General features: G+C 40.1%; 2 protein-coding genes and 1 non-coding gene across 4 annotated transcripts; all 3 read left to right on the plus strand.

Moving 5' to 3' along the window:
* The first annotated feature begins 1,691 nt into the window (after window positions 1-1,691).
* LOC113313821 (40S ribosomal protein S23) lies at window positions 1,692-3,441 on the plus strand. Of its 2 annotated transcripts, XM_026562615.1 has the most exons (4): window positions 1,692-1,803; window positions 2,533-2,688; window positions 2,798-2,924; window positions 3,017-3,441. In XM_026562615.1, the coding sequence occupies exons 1-4, from the start codon at window positions 1,799-1,801 to the stop codon at window positions 3,155-3,157; spliced, it is 429 nt and encodes a 142-aa protein (XP_026418400.1). In that variant the 5' UTR covers window positions 1,692-1,798; the 3' UTR covers window positions 3,158-3,441. The 2 variants fall into 2 exon arrangements, with proteins under 2 accessions (XP_026418400.1, XP_026418399.1); XM_026562614.1 differs by lacking the exon at window positions 1,692-1,803 and having other exon boundaries at window positions 2,522-2,688.
* A 637-nt stretch (window positions 3,442-4,078) lies between these two features.
* LOC113309180 (glutathione transferase GST 23-like) lies at window positions 4,079-5,240 on the plus strand. The gene is made up of 2 exons (XM_026557586.1): window positions 4,079-4,535; window positions 4,619-5,240. Exons 1-2 carry the CDS (start codon window positions 4,212-4,214, stop codon window positions 4,988-4,990), a joined length of 696 nt encoding a protein of 231 aa, XP_026413371.1. The 5' UTR covers window positions 4,079-4,211; the 3' UTR covers window positions 4,991-5,240.
* Window positions 5,241-15,908: 10,668 nt separating this feature from the next.
* Window positions 15,909-16,029, plus strand: LOC113314502. Its single transcript, XR_003342442.1, has one exon. It is a non-coding gene; the product is annotated as a U5 spliceosomal RNA (small nuclear RNA).
* Window positions 16,030-17,949: the final 1,920 nt, after the last annotated feature.

Genomic DNA, 17,949 nt, shown 5'->3' on the forward strand with positions numbered 1-17,949 from the left:
TTGGCCACCAAAAATACAAATTTTTGTTTAGAAAATCCTGCATAATGGCCTACCTACGAGAGAGCTTCTCCATCATCATCACATCAGCAACACACCAATGTGCCAAAATTGCAACGACTCTCCTGAAACAATAACACATACTTTTTTCTCTTGCCCCAAGGCTCTTCTAATCTGGGACCAAATAAGAAGTTTTTTGCAACCGCAATTCCCAAACATAGCCTTACCCGTTACCCCATTAACCACCGTAGAGGATTTGTTATACCCTATGTACCCTCAGCCAAAACCACCCAAATAATTCACAACCCACATGTGTTATACCTTGTGGCATATATGGACCAGCAGAAACAAATCAGTTTTTCAACATATTAATGAGTTACCAAACATCACCAAGCTGCTAATCACAAAGGGCGCTGTCGAATACCAATGGACGCAACTAAATCAACCACCTTTAGCTCCAGGACTACCTTTAACAAGTCGTAGCAACAACTGTCATACTACTAGTCATATGCTTCTGTGGGTTGGACCCCTCTACCACCAGGGATCCCTAAGCTCAACTACGATGGTGCATCTAGAAACAACCCAGGAATAGCTGGAGCAGGAGTTGTTGTGCGCAATGAAGAAGGAAGGGTGTTTTGTGCAATTGCAGAACCATTAGGATTTACCTCTGCAATTATGGATGAAACGAGAGGAATGCTAATTGGTCTTAACCGGACTTGCAGAATGAACATCACATCATTCATCATTGAATCTGATTCACCTGCCCTTGTATATTACCTCACCACTAGTACCACACCCCCTTGGCAAATACAACCGCGCATACATAAAATCAAGGAATTACTGCAACATCTATCACATTGGGAGATTTTCCATGTCTATAAAGAAGCAAATCAACTTGTTGATGCTTTAGCAGACTTTGTTGCTGACAGGACTCGCGATCTCGTTTATGCCGCAAACATAAATCTGGCTAGATATGCACTCTCAGTTTCTGAATCGATATGTAATCCAGGACCAACTTGGCCGGACTTTCCAGCGTGTATTTAACATTGTTTGATTTTGAATAAAAAGTAGTTTGGTCTCAAAGAAAAATGGAAAGGAAAAACAAAAAAAACACACCAATAGTTCATATATTCCTAACTATGTAGCACCAATGGATAGAGACAAACGTTTCACATCACACACGTTTCAGGGTTCAACTGATTGTTAGTACTGCTGATTGTTATCCAAGGATGGAGCCAGCTTGGAGCACGAGTTTATGAGCCTTGCCGGCTCCTAAACCCAATTTTAGTTACTTTAGCCAATTTTTACCCATTTTGCACCTCCTCAATAATAAGCCCACCGGTGACTTGCACATCCATTCCTCAAAACCTAGCTTCACCCTGTTGTCATCTACCCAAATTCATCTTTAGCCGAAGTCCAGTGGCAGATGACTGATGTTGAATTAGGGCACTTAACCATCTTGAGCCTTGAGGTCCTTGAAGTCTGCCGGAAACCAAACCGAGGAAATAGATATCCAACCGGTTCCAATATACGAACCAGATCTATCTTTGTTCCGTCCGGTTCGGTACTATCCCGAGTTTGTTGGTTCTAAGAAGGATATTCTGGTAATAAAAATAAAAGAAACAACCATTTTGGTAAATAGATAAAACAATCCCACCTGGTGTGTGTGTATATAAACAAGATTTATAAGAGCTAGGGTTTCTTCTTTCTCTAGCGAGTAGCGGCTTGAAGGATTTTCTGCATCTCCCACAAACCTTCATAGTTTTTAGGCGCAGCCGAAGAACTTCTATTCACTGCAATCATGGGGTAAGATTCTTTTCTCTTCATATGGATGTTGTTTCTTTTACACTTCTGAAATTAAATCTAGGGTTTAGTGTTCTGTCACATTTTTAGATGATTCTTTTGCTTTCAGATCTTTGATTCATGAGTAGTAGTTCAGCTGTGAAGATTGAAATGCTCTTCTAATGTTAGGGTTACCTAAATATTTCAGTAATAGTTGTTGTTTTTAGTTTTGTGATGATAAAATGTTAAAGATGGGGATTGAATCTAAATATCTAGTTATAGTTTTTTTAAAGGGTTTTTGGACAGTTATTAATTATGAATCATACTTCATTTAGAAAGCTAAATTGTTCACTTCCAGAGATATTTGTATGGATTTCTTGATGTTGGTTTCACATAAATATGTACTGATTATCCTTGATTTTGAAGGCTTATGTTTGTGATATACAGTTTTTCAATGTCTTTTTCTGTACATTGTAGTTGCATATTTAGGAGAAAAGGTTTGGCTGAATGACCCTCACAACCCTTAAAACTGGATTAACAGGACTACCCTTATGTTATTGCTCATGTTAACTCTAATTGTTGTTCTTGACTTTTATCCTGTAATATCTGAGTAGTTTACTAAATTCCATTAGGGATCTCAACTTGGTTGCTTCTCAGGGATTGTTTTTTAAGCTTGATGTATTTGATGGACTTAGGTAGGTTGTATAATAGAAGGTTATGTAGTTACTTATGAAATTTGTGAATGGGATACAGGAAGACTAGAGGTATGGGAGCTGGTCGCAAGCTCAAGTCTCACCGCAGAAGACAAAGGTGGGCTGACAAGTCATACAAGAAGTCCCATCTTGGAAACGAATGGAAGAAACCATTTGCTGGTTCTTCTCACGCAAAGGGAATTGTTCTTGAGAAAATGTAAGACTAGTATTGATTGCTTTATTCTCTTTTTATGGATGTTTGTATGAATTTGTTAGTCATAGTGTTTACTTGATGAGCTGAATGAATGTCTGTTTGCTTGTCACAGCGGTATTGAGGCTAAGCAGCCTAACTCTGCTATCAGAAAGTGTGCTAGAGTTCAATTGATCAAGAATGGAAAGAAGATTGCTGCTTTCGTGCCCAATGATGGTTGCTTGAACTACATTGAAGAAAATGTAAGTTAATTACAAAGAGTTTCCAAGTTAAGTTATGATTTTTACAAGCAATGGTTGCTGACATCTCTAGCTTTCTCTTTTTGGCTATGCAGGATGAAGTGTTGATTGCTGGATTTGGACGTAAAGGACATGCCGTGGGAGATATTCCCGGAGTCAGGTTTAAGGTTGTGAAGGTCTCAGGAGTGTCCCTGTTGGCTTTGTTCAAGGAGAAGAAGGAGAAGCCCAGATCTTAGATTAATTTAGAATGCTTGCATACTTCTCTAGGTATCCTTTTTAAAATGCATGAATGATCTCTTACATTTAGTGGAAAATGATTTGAACCATATCAGTTTATGCAGTTTTAATTTTGATCTTATTAAAGTTGTATTTTGTTGGAAGTAATGCAACACAGACAGCTTAGGTATCTTGTTCTCTGATATTGGTTTTCTTAGCAAGCTGAGTTTGATTTGATTATACCAATGTACGCTATAGTTATCCATATTGGTTGAGACTTTTTTAGAGGTTTATTTATTTTCAATTGTAATGCCGGCTTCAGTGATTTAGACTGCAGACGGGAGTTTTTCTGTGCCCTTTAAGAGCTCTCTTGTAGGCTGTAGCTCTGTTTGAAGAAGCTTCATGAACTCTAAGGTGCATGTCTATATTACTGCGTCAAAGTATACCTACTTATCTTGGCACAGGTTCCTAAATTTTTTTCCTTTTGATGGAAAAGGCACAGGTTTCCAGTGCTTATCATTTGCTTGACACCAAGTTTATGAGTAGACATGCTGAGTCTGGCCATCTTCTTGAACAGCTGAATCTCTTGTTCATCTAGTTGCCTCTTCTTACTTTTCCACTGTCCCTTGAATCCCTCAGTGACGCTGGTTACCTTGAAGCTTGTAGAATTAAGCGCCAAATGAAATACAAGTTCATTTACTTTTAAGAGAACGTAGTAGGATTCAGATCTTGCTCACTTTATCCAACTCTATGCATTGTACGTTGTGGTGGCAAAGTTGTATCCGCTCAATAGTGGCGTATTGGCTGTGCATCACATCCAAACGAGTCAGATCCTCAAGCTCAGTAAAACGAAAACGTAATGGGTGACATCACACAACTTCATATAGCATGAAAATATATCCAACTTCTGGACACCCATTTCTCATTTGGTCAGAAGAGATAATCTAATTTAATTCCTTTAGTCAAGTCAAAGATGAGATTTTTCAAATACTGCTGCTGAAACGAGAGCTATAAGTTCAGTCAGCCAAACCAAACTTGAATCTGATCAAGAACACAACAACAAGAGCTAGCCATATGGGAGAAGGAGAAGAATCAGTGAAGTTAATTGGAGCTTGGCCTAGTCCATACAGCTATAGAGTTATCATGGCATTAGAATTAAAAGGTATCAAGTATGGATACATCAATGAAAATCTCCACAAGAAGAGTGAAATGCTGCTGAAATACAACCCAATTCACAAAAAGATACCGGTTCTTGTTCATGGAGGGAAAACCATTTGCGAGTCCATGATTATACTCGAATACATCGACGAAACATGGCCGGAGAAATACCCATTACTGCCAAAAGATCCTTATGAAAGATCTGTTGCGCGGTTTTGGATTAAACTCATTGAAGAAAAGGTAGAAATCATCACTTAAGCTTATTCATTAAGCTTTTCAATTTTCTAATGATGTTTTTTGCTTGTTTGATTGTTTGTTTGTAGGGTACATCAAGCCTTTTTAATTTTTTTTACAAATCAGGGGAAGAACATGAGATAGCAAAGAAACAACTGTTGGAAATTCTCGAAACTACAGAAAAACACAGTGGAATTGGGGATGAGAATAAGAAGTTCTTTGGAGGTGATAATGTAAATGCCGTTGACTTGGCATTTTCATCTTTGGCACATTGGTTGGGAGCTGTAGAAGAAGTGATAGGAGTTAAGGTTCTTGAAGCAAATAAACTCCCTATATTTTATCAATGGACTGAAAGGTTTAAACAAGTTCCTGTGATTAATGAGAATCTTCCAAGCTACAATGAATTGCTGAATGTTTTCAAAGGTATCAAGGAGCAGCTGACACAACCTCAACACGAATGAGACAGCGGGAGGTTAATTATCAATCCAGGCATCCTGCACCTAGACGAGTTATCTTTCTGTAATATCAATATGAGCTTATTTGCTTTGCTATTAGTAGTTGCATCCTGAATGCATGTATGTTTTCGTATTTTTAGTTGTAACAGCTGCCTGCTTCATTAATTGTGTCTGTGTTCAGTCACTATTAACTGTTCTTGATACATGTAATTGTGCTTCAATAAGAAATGCATTCTAGTGCTAAGGCTTCTTCAAACAAGTGGAAACACTTACCAGAAAGTATAACATTGTCTAAGTTCACAGATTTGTGACCTGCATGCTGTGCAAATAACTATAGTGAATTGGTGAGTTTTTGCAAAGGTGTTGAGGAGCAGCTGACACCACCTAAATACGATTGATGCAGCAGGAGGATGGGATACCAGTATATTTGCAGGGGTCACCAGTACAGAGATCCTGTGCTCAAGTGAGTTATCCTTCTGAAATTTTGAGGCTTAAATCTTTCTCTGCCTGCACATTAACCTCGTACATATCCACAGCTTCTAAAGGAAGAGCTCACGCCTCATGAGCATCTTTAAAACAATTTTGCAGTTAGAGGCTTAAAATTTTCGATGCGCCACTATAGATAATTCAGAATTCTCAAGTCATGACAAGAATTAAACATAGCACCTGTCATTCTCGTCGAATTTTCTTGAATATGCTGATAAACTGAGTCCAGTTGAGTTTTGCCCCTTCACCATTCTACTTCTTCCCTTTGCAACTTTATAAGAGGCGCATAAGTCTGGCATTGGCTTGAGCTCAAAATTTGTGGAAAGCCAATTTGCAGGATGCACAGCTTGTCTCAACAAAAAAACAAAAAAGAAAAAAAAAAAGAAAAAAAAAAAGAAAAAAAAGAGCTTCCCCTCTGGCATAACAAGATACTTAGCTTGCGCAGTAAAGACCTCGCAAACTTCACTGGGAAAGTGCCCTTTAGGTCAGGTGTTCAAATTTAACATCATGCAACCCACTAGGGGATGGCAATGCATCAACAATAATACCCGCCTCTTCCAATCATAGCAGCAGGAATAGCCCAAAGAGCTATTAACAATAAGATGAGATACTTTGGACACGTGCTGCCAGGGATAGATACCCAGAGAAGCAGCAATACTTTGAGGTCCCTGCCATTGACTGAAAAATAAACAAGTGCTTCTTCCATCACCAATCAAACACCTAGTGCTAGTTTCGACTTCATTTTGGATCCACCTAATACCAGGCATAATGGAGGACTGGAGCTTGTAGTCAATCAAATTTCCATTGACCTTGAGAAAAACGAGCCCATTTTTATCTGAACTCCCTTCCATCCAGCTAACCATCCAACATCTTTTCAACCACTGGTCTCTAACATGAGAAAAAACGAACAACTCCAGGCATCAGCTGCACACGAAGGAATGATTTGGCAGTTAAAAGTTTACCCTCAGGCCTCAGCAGTGCACTTGAAAATATTTAAACACGGAGTCGAAGGGTAATCCACAGGTAAGAAGGATACATCTAGTCTGAGTTAAGCGCCAAAGAAACAATTGTGAGATGCATACGGCTTTGACACATTAAGTGCAGAAACCAGAAAATGGTAGATTGCAGCACACTTCCTAGTAAGACATTTCAAAATTACAAACAAGTGGATACACTTACTAGAAACTATAACATTGTCTGAGTTTTTTCAAAGGTATAAAGGAGCAGCTGAGACGATCTAAAAATGATTGATACAGCGGGGGGTTGCCAATCCAGAGATCGTGCACCTAGGTGGTTTTATAGCAGAAGTTAATATTGGTTATTTAGGAGAAGTTTAGGAGGAAAAGAAATGCTTTTGTCCCATGTTGATACATGAAAAATATCACCCCTTAGCCGGGTTAGTGTGCCCCAAAAAGGAGGCAAACCCAACATGAGATATGGGGACTAAAGCCCAAGTCCAGTAATAAGGTGTCTATTAGATGGAAAGGACAAGGGGGGAATTAATAGGAAAGAAGAAGGTTTTATTAGAGAAGGGATAACATTAGTAGTAATTAAAGAAGTTTAGGACACATGGCATGATGTCATAAAAGAAAGGGGCTTTTGGAAAGTCTATATAAAGAAGGACAAGGTACAATGGAAAAACAACTCTCTCTCTTGCTATTCTTAGTATAATGAGGTCATTTGGTGTGGCCAGGACGGGTAGAACCTAAAACCGAATTCACCCCTCAACATTTGGCGAGCACAATCGGAGGCTCGTGCCTAGCTCACCATGACACAACCAGAAGGCGCCAGTTCAGGCGCGACAGAGAGTCCAAACATCCCCCACTTAACCCAGAAGGCGAGAGAGTAGGGATAGTGTCGGACCCAATCACACAAGTAAGAAAACCAGGTACCACGCGCGAAGAAGATAAACAACAGGAAATTGAGGAAGCGCCACCATCCAGCCTTCCCTCAAAGAGATGCAGAAGGAGCTAGAAGACCACATACGCAGAGAACAAGAATTGAGAAAACTCATGAAGGCAGCCAATGCCGAGAAGAGTGCCAAAGAAACAACGGATAACTCAGAGGAAAAGGAAGAAGAACCTATAGCTATGACGCAGGAGGCGATGACAAGATACTTGGAGATGAATTATAGGGTTGTAAAGCAAGATAACTACAACTTCATGGCGAGTCCTTACTCCTCCGAAATCACAGAATATCAGTACCCGGAAGATTACACTTCGCCAAAATTCAAGGTCTACAACGGCCAGGGAAATGCAAGGGAACACCTCAGTCGATTCCTATCCACTATGAACGATCGCGCAACTGATGGGAAACTATGTCTGAGAGAATTCCCAAAATCGTTAACTGATACGACATTCATTTGGTACGATAACCTAAAACCGGGAAGCATTGGCTCGTGGTCGACCATGTCCACGCTCTTCCTCAGAAAATTCTATTCAACAAAAAGGAAGGTCACAACTATAGACTTGAGCAAATGTAATCAACGCCTAGGCGAGGAGATAGGAAAGTACATTGCCAGGTTTCGTCTTCTCACCTTGGACTGCCACGAAGATGTCAGGGAGGAAGCGCTAGTGGAAATGTGTACGAGGAATGACTCCATCCTTTAAGAAGAGCTTGGTCAACTTTTTCTTTCCCACATTCGTAGAACTGGAAGAAGCAGCCGCAAGAATCGCCGACTGCATCGAGGAACCAAATCCAGATTACATCTGGCGGAACTCGGTTAACACCGTATCAACCGTGCCTAGAAATACTCGTGCAAATAATGGTCGAGAGGGTTGGAGTACGCAGACACTTCCACCACCCTTGCCCTGCAGCAAAGAACAAATTGTGGGATTATTGGAGCAATGGATAGCAAACAAAGAAACCCAATCGCCCCCAACAAAGACAGACCCCAGCGCCATCGACACAAATGATGCCAGGTATTTCCATTTCCACCGCAGGATACAACATCCTACGGTCGACTGCTTCAACCTTCGGAGGATGTTCCAGAAAAAATTGGAAATAGGTGAAACTGAGATGAACAATCCGGAAGCCGGCAAAACGATCCAACACCAAGTCATGATGCTCTCCCACGATCCAAGCGGAGGCGTATGGAAACTGTGGATGACAATGAGGAAGAAGTATGCGAAGTCGAGATGGAGAACCCAGCATTTGAAAACATAGACAGCGTGGCTAGCCAGTTCGCTAAAACAGTGTTGCCCAACAGTTGTTCGACTCACTCGGCTTCAGCGAAGATCAGGTCAAGGAAGCGTCCAAGGCCATAGCGGCTATAGCAGCGGGAAAACCCTGTGGTCTCCTCCCCAAGGAAGCGATTGTGTTCACAAATGAGATATCTGCTATCCGGGGGAACACATTAGACCTTTATATCTCACGGCGTACATCAACAGGAAACCGCTAAAGAGAGGTTTCATCGATGGAGGCGCACCCCTGAATCTAATCTCAATGCATACGTCAGACATCTTGGCTGTGCAACGGTCTTTAATCAGAATGAGAGTTACAACGGTGAAAGGGTTTGGAATCCATGTTCAGACATCCATTGGGATCGTCAACCTGGTCATGAAGGTTGGTCACATCCGAGGGACTACGCCGTTTTATGTATTAGAAGAAGATACTACATTCCATGTGTTACTTGGGCGGGGCTGGTTGCTTAATCATAAGGTGTTCGCGTCAACATACCACCAATGCGTGAAGACTAACATAGGAAGTAAGAAGTACCGAATCCATGCCACAAGTAACCCCTTCGACCCAGAGGAAGCATACATGGCGGACGCAATTTTCTATGACATGCCAAAAGAAGAAGACGAAGTGCCGGAAGTGCAACTCATCCCGTTACCAAAATGGGGAGAGGAAGAAAAACCGGAGCCAGTCAAGTCCGTGTTTAGTCCATCCAGGCTGGTGTTTCCAACAGAAAGGAAGAGGAAGCAAGAGGAGCAACCCAGCTTTCAGCGCTTTTCCAAGCAGATAGAGGAAACGTGTATCGTTTGTAGCAATTAACCGAGGGAGTGTCCGCGAATGTGCAAAATTACACTGATGTACTAATGAACGAAGCGGAGGCTGCTGATGAGAGCGAAGAACAAAGTTTGTCCGAGCTTCCCTATAGCACAATTGATGACGAGGAGTTACGAGACCAGTTGAAAGACACTACCGCCAAGGTTGCCGAAGAACGAACTCCAGGGGACCTGACTGTGGACGAGATGGAGGAGGTCAATATAGGGACGCAAGAAGATAAGCGCCTTATCACTATAAGCAATAGTTTAGATAAATAGGAAATAGATGCCATGATCGCTCTACTCAAGGAATACAAGGATGTCTTCGCCTCCGATTATGACGAGATGCCAGGTCTAGACAGCGATCTTGTGGTACACAATCTCGGGGTGTCGCCTGAATTCAAGCCCGTGAAACATAGAAGCAGGGAGTTCCCTAGGGCCACTGCTATTGCAATAAAGGAATAAGTGGAGCGATTTCTAAAGGCCAAATTTATCAAGCCTATCCAGCACCCTACTTGGCTAGCTAACATCGTACCTGTGACAAAGAAAAACGGGAAAGTCAGATGCTGCGTAGATTACAGAGACCTAAACCGAGAATGCCCGGAGGATGATTTTCTGCTACCAAACATCGATATGACGCTAGACGCAACAGGAGGAAAAGGGAGGTACTCCTTCATGGATGGCTTCAGCGGATACAACCAAATAAAGATGGACCCCTCGGACGCAAAGAAGACCGCCTTCCAAACTCCGTACGACAACTTATATTACGTGGTGATGCCATTTGGCTTAAAAAATGCTGACGCCACGTATCAACGCGCCATGACATCCATATCCCACGACTTGCTGCATCAAACGGTAGAAGTGCATGTCGATGATATCATGGTTAAAACACAAGAGGTCGAGGACCACACCTCTCACCTGAAGACGACTTTTGAGAGATACAGAAAGTTCAAACTCAAAATGAACCCCCTCAAGTGTGCCTTTGGGCTAAAGACAGGAAAATTCCTAGGCTTCGTCGTGACTAGTGAGGGAATCCGAGTGGATCCGAGCAAAGTTGAGGAGATCACGAAGATGGCACCACCATCAAGCACAAAAGAGTTGCAAGCTTTCATAGGACGGATATCGTACATTCGACGCTTCTTTCCCAGTCTAGCGCAGCTAATAACCGCATTCCTCCCCCTACTAAAGAAAGACCTGCCCTTTGTATGGGGGGGAAATATAGTGGGCCGCGTTCGAGAAACTAAAGCAATGCCTTGTCAGCCCCAGGATCCTTAAGCCCTCGACACGTGGAGTCCCTCTCTATCTCTACACAGCATTTACCAGCTCGGCAATAGGCGCAGTCCTCGCACATGATACGGGAGGGAACGAGCTATCGCCTATCTATTATGTCATCCGGGTTCTGCGAGATGCAGAATTGAGATACCCGCGCGTAGAACAGACGTGCTTAGCTTTCATATACGCAACGCAGAAGTTGCGACCTTATCTTTTGACACATGAAACCATCATAGTAGCGGCAGCGAACCCTATAGCTTACTTAGCTTTGAAACCTGTCCTAACGGGGAGAACTGCCCGGTGGCTACTACAACTGTCGGAGTTCGAGCTTAAATATCAACGCCCAAATGCAGTTCGAGGACAAGCAATAGCCGATCTCATAACAATGTTTCCTGGAGAAGGGAATGATGAAGCGCACGAATATATACCCGGAGAAGTGGCAGCCGCAGACATTGACAAGCCCTGGACCATATTCTTTGACGGGTCATCATATGGTACTGTCGAAGGAGCCGGAGTAGTATTCGAAGCACCCCAAGGGGAGTAGCTCTCGTACTCGTTCAAATTGGACTTCCCATGTAGTAACAATGTCGCAGAGTATGAGGCACTGATCTTGAGACTCCGAATGGCGAAGGAGCTCAATCAGGGGAGCGTAGAAGTCAAGGGCGATTCCAGGCTCGTGATGAACCAAGTGAATGGAGACTGTTATGTCAAAGAACAGCACTTAGCGCCCTATCGGGCAGAGGCCCAAAGATTGATGAACCAAATGGGGTCGAGAATGAAGGACGATTTGACTATTGCGTCATTTAACAATTGACCCAATAGTTAGGGGACTAATGTTGATACATAAAAAATATCACCCCTTAGACGGGCTAGTGTGCCCCCAAAAGGGAGGCAAACCCAACATAAGACATGGGGACTTGGGGACTAAAGCACAAATCCACTAAAAAGGTGTCTATTAGATGGAAAGGACAAGGAGGGAATTAATAGGAAAAAAAGAGGTTTTATTAGAGAAGTAATGGCATTAGTAGTAATTAAAGAAGTTTAGGACACATGGCATGATGCCATACAAGAAAGGGGATTTTGGAAGTCTGTATAAAGAAGGACAAGGTACAATGGAAAAACAACTCTCTCTCTTGCTATTCTTAGTATAGTGAGGTCATTTGGTGTGGTTAGGACGGGTAGAACCTAAAACCGAATTCACCCCTCAACATCCCACATAAAAAAGATCAGAACCATGTTTTAGGGCATACATAAAAAATTTGAGGCATACAAATTTATTTTCCTAACTAGGGTGTGTTTATAAGGGGTGTCTAATGGGTATATTGACCTATATATCCTTAAACAGTTTATATTACTAAATTTCCCTTATCCTTAAATTAAAAATCAAAAACAAAAACAATTTTAAATTTAAACATCTTCTCTGCCCGATTCCCGCTCGTGAATCCGTCGACAAAAATTTGATCTTGAAAATTTGATCGCTGATTAGTGAAAATCTGATCGTCGACTAAACACAACAACAAAAATAACTCGCACAAAGAAACTTGCAACAAATAATCATTCTAAATATTCTTTTAATCCGCCAATTGTAGAACAAGAAGAAGTTGAAGGATTGGAAGCAAAAATTCAACGGAATGAAGAACCAACTCCTAAAATGAAGATTAAAATGTATTTTCCATAAACCCTCTCTTATTTTATTATTTTTCATTGATAGATTATGATTATTTCAGAATAAACAAGAACTTTTTGGGGTTACAAAATGAAGTTTGGCTGATTAGCAAGACGAATTATCAGCCGAACTGTTCATTTTTCTTCGTTCTGAAAGTGTTTATGAACAATTCGGCTGGTAATTCATTTCTTGACGATAGCCGAACTTCCTACGTGGTTAATACAGTGTCAGGTTCGGCTAATACCTTGTCAACCATTACCCGCTGAACCAGAGAAGTGAAATTTACCCCAGGTGGTTGTCAGGTTCGGCTGACTCGATTAGATCACTTTCAAGCCGAACATCTCTCTGTAAACACTTCGAAAATATTGATTTGTAGGCTACAGGTTCGGATGGCTCGTGCTGATGAGTCATCAGCCGAACTTCTCTCTGTAGACTCAAGTCTTTCGATCTTGTTTTGGCCATAACTTCTTCGTCCAATGTCGGAATGACCTCATTCTTTTTGCTTTGTCTTCGACTTTTCATTATCTTGAAAATGAATATAATATCTCATTGATTTTGATGAGTTGAATTTGGACCTTGTTTTTTTTTTCTTTTTTTTTGAAGCATGAAGTGTATTAAAATATTTAAGGGATTGTTACACAAGGGTATATAACACCCCAAGATTCATCAGTTACAATAAGATTGGTGATCAAATTTTAGATAGTGGTAAAAAGGTTGTTGTTCACTCGAACTTTATTGAGATTGATTCTAGGCTTACATATAAAAAATACTAAAAAGAAGAAAATATGTACAAAATATTTGTCACAGGATGAAGAGAGTTACTAGGACTAGGATTTCGTCGAATTCATAACATAGGGTTCAATTTATTTATTCTCAACAAATAAAGCTCAATAGATAAAATTAACATGGACTCTGATTTTGCCAAGGTAGATTCTCAAAAGATTGGTTGTAAATCCTAAGCATGATGTATCAAAACATTTAAGCTAAGCATACCTCATTAAATTAAATGACAACCAATTAATTCAAATCATATTTCAATTAAAATTAATGCAAAAGTCTTAAAAATAATTAAATCATTTTACCCATGTATGAAATTCATCTTCCTCCGTCGTCCCAGTGTTGGGGTTTAGCTCATCATATGGAAAACACACTCAAAATATTTATCCATGGCTCAAAAGGTGTTTCTATTGAAGAAATATGAGAAAATGGTAAAAACAGCTCAACTACAACGTAAATAAGCGTTGCAGAATGACTGTTACAATGGAAACAGAAGAATAAGACTGCTGGATATCAACAGCTTATGCTACAGTAATATACGACACTTCCTACGACTGACGCCTGAGGGTCGTTGTTCTTCGTGTTTTTGAGTTTCTGCAGCAGCAGAAACTTCTCCTGCAGCTTTTTTTCTTCGACTCTGCAGTCACCAATCTTCTCTAACTTCACCCCAAACTCCCCCTACCCCGCTCTACTGCTCCTATACACCTTATATAGCCTATCATGCACAAGAAATCTCCTCCATAACTGCAAGAAATCTCCTCCTTAACTTCATTACTCGGCATTAAGGAAAATATTCCGAGAATATTATCTTACTTTTTTTAATCTCTTCCGAGCCTTGATTTGATCCAAACACACTCCCTACACGCTCCAAGATAGATTGAGAAGGTTGTATACACGTGCAGGGCTGAAATTTTCATGCTTCATCCACAAGCAAAACCGTGTTTTGCTTCACTCCTCTGTTTTCATCCACACGAGATTGTAGCCAATTTTAGACGAATCCAACTGGCATACCAGGCCTGTTTAGTCAAAGAATAATATTCTTAGTTGAATCCAGCGATTTAATCTCCTTCAAACTCCCCCGAAATCACGACTGAAAAATACGCTGCATGGAAGCTTATTTTCCCGCCAAAAAAATGTTCAAACCTTGGGGAAGAAAGGTTATCCCTTATCCAACATATTGGGTGCCAGAAAACAGTGGGTGCTAAAGATGAAAATGGGATACACATAGCTGTGGGTGCCTCTTAGCAGAAGTGGGGGTCCGTATAGAAATTGTTTTTCAGGAGTGCTCCGAGCAACTTTTCGAGCCGCATTTTCCAACAATATTTATTTCCAAAAAATACCTACAAACACACAAAACACCATATTAAGTACGAAATCGAGTACCAACAATACAGAAAATTGAGGACAACTTAGACACAAAAATGTGTCTATCAATTGGTAAGCCATGAATCTACATCAACATGATATTGGAGCTGAATAACGGTCTTCAGATTGGAGCTGCATCGAGGGGGAGTGTTAGAATCAAAGGTCGAAAGGCCTACGGTCAATGATTTCCACAAGAAAAGCTGTATTTTTGATGGATAACCTTGGTATTCTCTATTAGTAGACTTCAATTTCTTAACACTTTTAGTCATTTCCATTTATTTTGGTTGATTATCATAAGAAAGGTTGGACAGTAGAAAAAATACGTAATAAAAAGCCTAACCCCTAAATGTTTATGAACTTAAGTGTTTTCTAGAAAATCAGTAACATGTTCGGCTGATACGATTTTTTGAATATGAGTCGAATTTGAAAAATATATGGTTCGGCTTATACGATATTTAGAGTAAAAACCGAACCTTTACGACTTTAGGTTTTTTTTTCAAAACTCTCAGGATAGGTTCGGGTTATAAAGAAAATTTCTTATAAGCCGAACACTTAAGTAGTAAGTAGGTTGAAAGTTACAAAATATAAGTTCGGCCAATAACTATTTAGCATACCAGTTAGGTTCGGCCGATAATTTCAAGCAGAACCTATCCCTGGTACGCCGAATTTGGGCGAAAAAAATCAATTTTTTTGATGATTTCAATCCACAGAAATGAAATTAGACATAATCTAGAAGTATACTTGTGTAATGTTAGCATTGAGTTTCTTATCGATGTATTCATCTTCTGGATTTGGCTCATAAGAATCATCATTATGAGTTTGACTTTGAGTTTGAATAAAATTGTTCTCATAATCTAAGAAATCAGTCATTTCGGGATCATTGTTGTAGTTGATGTGTATTTTCAGAGATTTTTTAGATGAAGATTGTCCCTCCTCATCCAATGAGATTACTTGAGTCGAAATACAAATTTTTTTTCCTCACTTTTCCTTCTCCTCCTCCAAAAAAAACCAAACTTTGATTTTTCTTCCCCCAAATTTAAGTTTTAAAACATAATCATCCTAATTACTAATCATTAATATTAATCACTAATCAAAGTTATTAACAATTAACCATTATCATTAACACTAATAACAAAAGGGAAGATTTCTCATTACAAAAATATTTGGATAAGGGCCTTCTAGATTTACTATCTAATGACCCTATTTTGTCATTACTTGATATGCCCTAAATTTTTAGGTATGCCCTAAAACAGGGTTCAAAGATGAACTTGAAGTGAAGATGTATTAGGCCCACATAGATTGGGAAGCCTAACTCTACTCAAATTGATGTGCTATAAAATTAGCACTTCACTCTCCCAAATGACTCACGCTGCCGTGCGGTAAGCACAAAGCGAACTATTCTTTCGCCTTTTACTAATGAATATCGTGTGCTTGCCGTTTATAAGCGGCATACGCCTATCTTTGGAGGGTTTCTCCTTTCCGAGAGGAACCCAACAACCCTCAAATCCAAATGTTTAGTTTCCAGTGTTCGGCTACGCCATGACTTTTGCACCCATCGGATTATCGACAGAAGCTGCAGAACTGTTGAGTCATGACCACAGTAAGTCATTATTCTTAGAATTGTGAAGTTCCTTTATTAATGATAATAGAAACTTTTACTCTAAAACTCTCAAAGACTAATGATAAGATGTTGAAAAGTAATGAAATAATTTTAAGCTAAGATTTTAAAGAACTTCACCAACAGGGATTATCATCCGAGATGATTTCTAGCGCCAAAATGTAGTTGCAGGAAATCCTATAACCATACCTAATGATAATCTATGAAGTAATCTAAGAAACCATAATGAAATACTCAAAATCTTTTATTAAAACTTAGAACAGATGTAAAGATGAGAGGGTAAAACCCTAACTTGGAAAACAAATAACTTTCTCTCTCCTAAATATCTTATCTCAGCTCACTCAAAAGATCTCCCATCATACAATGGTGATTGGCTCTCCTAAATATCTTATCTCAGCTCACTCAAAAGATCTCCCCTCATAAAATGGTGGTTGGCTCTTTTTATATGAGTTTACATAGTGGAAAACAGCTAATAAAGCGCCTATTTTCAGATCTGGGGTGCGTCAAGGTCGCTCGGACATTTTTATGACCGTACGATTTCTTCACTACCGCATAGATCTCCACACTATTATCGTGACTAGGTGACGTCATCTGGTGCGTCATCCTGGATAAATTGTGTGCGCTCGTCTTCGCTTACTACTTGTAGGCATTATTTCGCATAACTGATGGGTGTGCGGTATTTTGTACCCACATTTAAGTCATTGTTCTTAGAACTGTGAAGTTCCTTTCATATTGGTCACACCAATTGAAGGATAACTAGGATCATAGGTTGGAAGTGGTGGGTTTTTGCAAGTGAATGGTTATGTAGTGAGATTCCGAACTAGGTGCATATGAAGTCAAATTATTCAGTGGAGCGGAAGTCGTAAATTACTTAGGTTTTGCTAGTCCTACTGTGATTAGGGAAGAGATTATTGGTGAACCGGCTCGTAAGAGGAAGATGCCATCGGAAGACCCAACAACAAATCTTAAGAACTTTGTAAGTATTTTAGAGATGCTCTTATTGTTTTCAGATTACATTATCGAATCAGTCTATTAATTGTTTGTTGTTTAATTGAAAATATGAGCATTTGAAGACCCTTGTGAAGATGATATGTTGCGCGGGAGAAAGAGGAGAGCCTTTGTCGATTGAAGATCAAACTAAGCACATTGACTATGCTAACAATGTTGACAATGAAGATGCCACCGAAATGTTCCAGTGAGATAATGCTAAACTAAAGACGAATGCTCAACTAAAGAGGGATCGCACCCGTGGTGGTGGTAGTGGTCGTGGTCGTGAAAATGCTAAACGGGGCTGTGGTGGTGGTAGTGGTCGTGGTCGTGAATGAATGCATTTCTAATTTATTTATTTATGTGTTAAACATTATATCAAGGTTAATGGTTGGACAAATATTTTTTTAAGGTTTATGGGACATATGTTTTCTTATTTTGGACAAATGTTGGATTTCAAGTTGTTGAATGTTTTTTTTAGCTATGTTAAGTTTCAATAATTCAGCCGGCGGGGTCTTGAATGTTTTTTTTAGCTATGTTAAGTTTCAATAATTCAGCCGGCGGGGTCTTGAATGAATGGTTTGTGAAGTTATAGTGCCGACTAAACCAGAGCCGGCAAGGTTGTGAACTGGCAGACTGCCGGCCCTGACAGCAGAAATGGTGCAGTTACCAGGGTCGGCAGGGTAAGAAAATTAAGACCTGGCCGACTAATATAATCTAATGAACAAATACCTTGTCGACTGTATGCAACATAATATGATCTTCTCTTGTGTTAAAAAATTCATAAAGTCGGCAAGGTAAGAAA

The sequence above is a fragment of the Papaver somniferum genome, chromosome 9, assembly GCF_003573695.1.
Source record: "Papaver somniferum cultivar HN1 chromosome 9, ASM357369v1, whole genome shotgun sequence".
NCBI classification, from domain to species: Eukaryota; Viridiplantae; Streptophyta; class Magnoliopsida; order Ranunculales; family Papaveraceae; genus Papaver; species Papaver somniferum.